Consider the following 6053-nt stretch of genomic DNA (forward strand, 5'->3'; position numbering starts at 1 on the left):
TCCCGGATGTCAGGAGGATTCAGAAAGCAGAGGATGGAGATGAAGACCTGGGCTGGAGTCCATCCGCAGGGCCCAGGCCCCACCCTGAGCCTCGGTTTTGGCTTTAGGAAAAAAATTAAAAAAAAAAAAAACAGACAGAATGTGTAGTTTGTGGTCTGGGGGTGCGGCTTGGACCACGATTGTGAAGGGTATCCTGGCAGGAGGCAGTCATACCCAGCTGGACAGGAGGTCTGGTGATGGTTGGGGGCACACAGCAGGTGCTCATTGCTAACCAGCTGACTCTGCAGGACCCAACACTCCACCCCTTCCTCCCCAGGATGGTGGAGCCACCGTCTGCAGTGGGGACCGTGAGCCACCAGGGGACGCGTCCTCTCTGCTCTGGCGCCAGCAGCGCAGCCACGCACCTCCGGAGCGCTGGGAGGAACTAAGTCGAGGCCAGGGTCGGGGCCCCATCCAGGTGCAGGTGAACTGGCTGCAGGGGACAGGAGTTGGGGTTCCTGCAGGCTTGTGCACCTGTGTGAGTGCTTGCCTGGTGTCGCTCATGGGCGTCCCCTTGCCGGGAGGAGCCCCACCACACCCCGGCCATGTTTTTTTATCTAAATTTTTTTTGGGGGGGAAGACACACAGGAAAGCGATCTATCTGCTTATGCCTGGTGGCTAGCGTGGGGTCAGGCTGAAGCCCAGGAGCCGGGAGCTCCATCTAAGTGTCCCCACGGTGTGTGTGTGTGTGTGTGTGTGTGTGTGTGTGTGTGGCAGGGATGCAGGTATTTAGGGTACCGCCTCCTGCTGTCTCCCAGGAAGGGGGCCTCAAAGTGCTTCCGAATGCTTAAAACAGAGGAACTGGACACCCGGATGGCAGGCCCTGGGGGGGACGGGGTGATGATGACACAGGGTCTGGGGTGCACTTGATCCTGGGGGGACGGGACTCCAGGGCTTTGGGCACACGGGGGGTAAGGGGGCAAGGGACCCAGACACAGCCAGGCTGGCTTCTCCGCCTCCTTTATTGATCCACCCCCCCCCACCTCGCGCAACCTGGGATTACAAAACTCCCCAATCCTGCCACCCGCCCCCCCTCCCCATCCCCTCCATCTCGGCCGGGATCAAAGAGAGGAGAAGGCGGCAAGCTCCCCTTCTGACACAGGCAGCGGCGACGCGTTGGGTGCGAGCAGGGCCGGGTCTGGAGAGAGGCGACGCAGAGGGGGCGCCTGAGCCTCGGGTTTTTTTGTTTTGTTTTTTTAGTTCGTTTGCCCTGGTTCCGGTCCTGGATCCCCTCCCTCCCGGCCTCTCCAGCCGCCCATTCCTTCGGCCTTACCCGCGGGGGCGTCGGGGCGCGGCCCGGGCGTCGGGGCGTCGGGGCCGCCTCCTCCGGGTCGGTGGTCCTCCAGGTGCAGGGTCATGGCGGGACGCGAGGCCGTGGAGAAGGCGCATTGCATGCACGAGTAGCGGCCTCGCGTGTGCTCCCACACGATGCGGCTCGGGGCCGTGTGCCCTGCGGGGCAGGCAGGCGGGCACCCCATCAGGCCCGCGCGCCCTGAGGACCGCTCCGCCAAGCCGCCTCGGACCCGGCCCCGTTTGCCGTCAGCTGCCGTGCGTGCGCGGGCAGCCACCAGGCTCTGCCGGGTCCGTCTCTCCTCGTCTCGTCCACCTGTCGTCGCGCCCTTAAACGGCTTATCCGTGACCCTATTCCCACGAACCAAAGGATTGCTCCGAGGGGGGACGCGTTTCACGCGGGGGCGCCGGCGCAGAGGAAGGCGCGGGTGCTAATTTTTTTTTTTTTTAAGGCAAAAATCTTGTATTTCAGCGGGGGGTGGCTTTTTTTCAGATACCTGCCAGCGTGTGCACGGTCCCCACGGGGGTGGGGAAGCAACCCCTCCAACCCTCCCTCGCGGTCACCTGCACGCACCTGAGGGCGCATCGGAGCCGCCCTGTGGTCTTCGGGGGCTGCCGCCTGCACCTGCGGGAACAGGTGTCGGGGGGCTCAGGTCTGGAGTCGGGGGGCGCGCCCAGCTTGCCTCTCCCCGCAGGAGACCCCCCCCCCCACGCACGGGTTCTCACCTTGGCTTTTTTTCCAGACGGCAGCGCTGGAGGCCGGTGGCCCCGGTGCTGCAGCCAGGAAGGGCCGCAGGCGTGGGGGGCTTGGCCCGTAGGGCGCAGGGTTCAAGTAGGGCAGGAAGGGTCCGCTGGGGGTCGGGGCGGGGGTCGTGAAGGGCTCGAGCAGCGGGAACTGCGAGCCCGGGGCCGATGCAGGGTCAGGGTCTGGGGGCCGCTCGGGTGCCGGGGGTTCCTTGTCCAGGGCCGGGGGTGCTGGCGTGGCGGGACTCTGCGCGTGCTCGGCGCATACGTGCAGGTGCTTGAAGAGGGAGCGATGCGTGCGGAAACGCAGGAGGCAGTTTTCACACCTGCGGGTGGGTGGGTGGGTGGGTGGGGGGCACAGGGCTGGGTGGCCCCGCGGCTCTCGGCTCACAAGGTGCGTGCGTGCATGCGTGAATGCGTGCGCTTACTCATGGCATCCCAGGACTCGTTCTAGGCGCGTGTCCAGGATTGCTGCTACCCGCCGTGTGTGTGTGTGTGTGTGTGTGTGTGTGTGTGTGTGTGCGCGCATCCCACGTCCCCCCACCACTCGGTGCCCAGGGACACTCCACACCTCCCCCCGCCTCCTGCTCTTGGAGCTTGACCCCTCGGGCCTGGAGCGCGCTGGGAAGACGCCTCAGCATGTCTCCACTTCTAATGAGGTGGTGTGCGTTTTTGCAGGTTTTTCCGGGCGGCTGTGGTTTCACCCTTTCCCTCCCTCCTCCCGCGCCTATCTCCCCCACACCTGCTCCCGCCCACGCCCCCCCAGTCGTCCCCCCCCACCACCCCAGGCCTCCGCAGCAGGGGTCCAGCTCTCACTTAAAGTAGCGGTTGGGTTTATAGTGCAGCTTGCTGTGCGCCACCAGCTCCTGCATGTTCTGGAAGCTCTCGGTGCAGCTCAGCGCCGCGCAGTGGAACAGCTTGCCTGGAAGGTGCAAGGCGAAGAGCGAAGGAGTGGTCCAGGCTGGCTCGGGCGGGGATGGGATAGGGGCTGGGGGGGAGGACTCTCGCCTGCCAGCCTGCCTGCCTGCCTCCCCTGGCCCTGGCCCTGGCCCTGGCAGCCAGCCCCTACCTTCCAAGGACTGTGTGGGTGGGCAGTGGGTGCGGAGATGCTGGGCCAGCTCTCGGACGCTGGGGAAACTGAGGCAGCAGCTGGGGCTGGAGCAAGTGATGTGCTTTCCTGGAAGGAGGCACACACAGGACTGGGTGGTCAGCAGGGGGCCCTGTCCCACCACAGCCTGGCGCACGCACACACACGTCCTCATTTGTACAGTTCCCAGGCCTGTGGCTCTCCCCCGCCCCAGGAGGGGCTCACCCCTACCCGTGGCCAGGTCACCTGGAGCCGGACGCCGTCTGGGAGGCCGCAGATCCTCGCTGGTCCCAGGAGCTGTGCCGGTCGGGCCAGGGCTGGGGCCGGGGTCTGGGGCGGAGGAGCCACCCTGCTGTGGTCCTCCGGGGCCCCCACGGTCCCACCCCGGGGGCGTAGCTGCGGTCTCAGGGCCTGGCTCTTCCTCCATGGAGGTGGTTGCACAATGACCAGAGGCACTGGTGGCTGCCCCGGCGGGGGCTAACGCGGCCGCCTCTTTGTCTGTCCCGTTGGAGCTGGGCTGGGCAGTGGCCGCCCTGTCTGGGCTGGGCCTGGAAGTTTCTTCCTCCTGGTGGAAAAAGAGAGGTGGAGAGAGAGAGAACCCCTTGTTGTGCCTCAGCCGACCTGGGCTGACTCCTTCTTCCTTCCTCCCTCGGCCAGGACAACCCGGTGGGTTCCACGTTTCTGGAACCCCATCTTGCCAAGGAGGCACCAACAGGAAGGGGTGTTAGGTAAGGTGGACGGAGGTCCTGCCTCGTGCAACCCCATCACGAATGGAGGACGCATCACCTGGTCTTGCAACACGGGCACAGGTGGACAGGTGGGGGGGCGTGGACGGGGTGTGGCCGGGCGGGGGCGTGGCCTGCGCTGGGCGGGGCTAAGGTTCTGGAGAGGGAAGCGGCTGGAGAGGCCAGAAGCTGCAATATTTGAGGCTGGAGGCCGAATTCGCTAGTCCCGGAGCTGTGTAGACGGACCTGGGGGTTGGGGGGGGCTGCAGAGCGCAGGAGGAGGGGCTGGGGGCGTGGCCGAGCGTCGGGGCGTGGCCTGAGCCACCAGCGGGCGGGGCTGAGCCACCAGTGGGCGGGGCGGGGCCGTCAGCGGGTGTGGCTGAGCACCAGGGGCGTGACCTGAGCCACCAGTGGGCGGGGCTGAGTATTGGGGGCGTGATCTGAGCACTCGACGGGCGTGGCCCGGCGGAAGCCACGCCCCGGAAGCAGGGTCAGCGCCCCCCGCCGAGTGACAGCCAGCTGCGAGGGGCGCGGTGTCCCGGATGTCAGGGCGGAGCTCGGTATGTGTGCGGGACGGACGTGGCCGCTTCCCCCCACGCCGTTCCGCCGCGCCCGCGGTCCCGGGGCCCCACGCTCACCATCCTCCCCTCCTCGGCTCGGCTCCCCGTCCTCCGCAGCGCCGGCGGCTCGGGCGCGAGGAGGCGGCCACTTGGCTCCGGGCGCTTGCGGCCTCGCGCTCACGTCGACGCCATGTTGCGAGCCGCAGTTCTCGCGAGAGCGCGGGGCGGGGCGAGAGCGGGGCTGCGCGGCGGGCGGCGGGCGGCGGGCGGCGGGGGCGGGGCGTGCGGTGGGCTCAGCCTGGGGGTCCCGGGGGTCCCGGGGGTCCCGGCGCTCGGACACGGCGTCCCGATGATCCCCACGCTCGGACACGGCGTCTCCCCTCTCTCCGGGCCCGGGGGTCCTGAGGGTCCCGGGGGTCCCGGCGCTCGGACACGGGGTGCCGGGGGTCCCGGGGGTCCTGGGGGTCCCGGGGGTCCCCGGCACTCGGACACGGTGTCCCCCCTCTCTCTCCAGGGGCCCAGCTGCCCGAGGGGTGTCCTTCCCTGACTCACTACCTCCTCTCGGAAGGGCACATGGCCACTGCGCCGGGGTGGGCGGCGGCAGGTGCCAGGGGTCCCCTCGAGCCCGGTGGGGACGGGGTCGGCTGCGCGGGTGGAGAGTGGGGTGCCAGGGGTCCACGTCGGAGCCCCGGGGTGGGTGATGGGGGTCCGGCTGCTGGCTGGGTGGAGAGTGGGGTGCCAGGGGTCCCCGTCGGAGCCCCGGGTGGGGGACGGGGGTCTGGCTTGTCGGCTGGGTGGAGAGTGGGGTGCCAGGGGTCCACGTCGTAGCCCCCGGGTGGGGAACGGGGATCCGGCTTCTTGGTTTGGTGGAGAGTGGGGTGGCAGGGGTCCCCGTCGGAGCCCCGGGGTGGGTGATGGGGGTCCGGCTGCTGGCTGGGTGCAGAGTGGGGGTGCAAGGCCGTTAAGGTGACACGACCCAGCGGGGTGCACGGAGGGGGCGGCGCCCCGTGAGCTGTCCAGCCCGGTCATCGAGCTGGACAGACCGGTGCGGCCTCTCTCCCGGTAACCCCGGCTGTCCTTTGCCTGTCTCATAGCCGAGGAGGGGTGGATGTGGCTAAACCGGCTACGAGGGTCCAGTCGCTGCACCTTTGGGCTCATTTGTTCTTCCCGTTGGATTGTAACCTGGCTGGAAGGTCCGTCCAGTCAGGGACACTCGGGGTCTGGTAGCCATCAGCTCCATGTAGCCCCCCGCCGCCACACCTGTCAGGGGCTTCCTGAAGCCCACGCAGCCACTCTGAAAATCCCCCTGCCCCTCCTGGACCGGTCAGGGGAAGGTCGGTCATGATGGGAGCGTGGACACGAGCCGGGCGGGCACCTGTCAGCCCCTGTTGGAACCTCCCCGGGCTCTTCCTTGCTCTGTGCTTTGCGGGACAAATTCCCGCCACCTCCCACCACCCCTGTGTGGGTGATCGGCACGGTATCTGGCACACGCAGACCCGGGTCCGGAAGTGAACTTGGGGCAAGCGTGGGTTGTGTCCTTGTCACCCCTGACGAGTGGTTTAACAAGTCTAGAGGTGCTGGAGAAGCTGAGAAGTGCCATGCAGTTCC

The 6053-nt window shown here is 67.7% G+C and overlaps 1 protein-coding gene across 1 annotated transcript; it reads right to left on the minus strand.

The window, feature by feature from the left end:
• Nucleotides 1-1037: 1037 nt before the first annotated feature.
• ZNF414 (zinc finger protein 414) lies at nucleotides 1038-4642 on the minus strand. Its single transcript, XM_040990276.1, has 8 exons — nucleotides 4524-4642; nucleotides 3407-3725; nucleotides 3143-3250; nucleotides 2890-2995; nucleotides 2056-2399; nucleotides 1904-1954; nucleotides 1313-1489; nucleotides 1038-1177 (listed from the first exon to the last, which is right to left on the minus strand). The coding sequence occupies exons 1-8, from the start codon at nucleotides 4524-4526 to the stop codon at nucleotides 1101-1103; spliced, it is 1185 nt and encodes a 394-aa protein (XP_040846210.1). The 5' UTR covers nucleotides 4527-4642; the 3' UTR covers nucleotides 1038-1100.
• Nucleotides 4643-6053: the final 1411 nt, after the last annotated feature.

Source organism: Ochotona curzoniae, unplaced genomic scaffold, assembly GCF_017591425.1.
Source record: "Ochotona curzoniae isolate NIBS_2020 unplaced genomic scaffold, NIBS_Ocur_1.0 contig_605, whole genome shotgun sequence".
NCBI lineage: Eukaryota > Metazoa > Chordata > Mammalia > Lagomorpha > Ochotonidae > Ochotona > Ochotona curzoniae.

Coding starts and splice junctions, on each gene's coding strand:
- ZNF414 (XM_040990276.1), bottom strand. Junction 3,251..3,406: donor CAGACGGCGTCCGGCTCCAG/GTGACCTGGCCA, acceptor GCCTCCTTCCAG/GAAAGCACATCACTTGCTCC. Junction 2,996..3,142: donor ACCCACACAGTCCTTGGAAG/GTAGGGGCTGGC, acceptor TGCACCTTCCAG/GCAAGCTGTTCCACTGCGCG.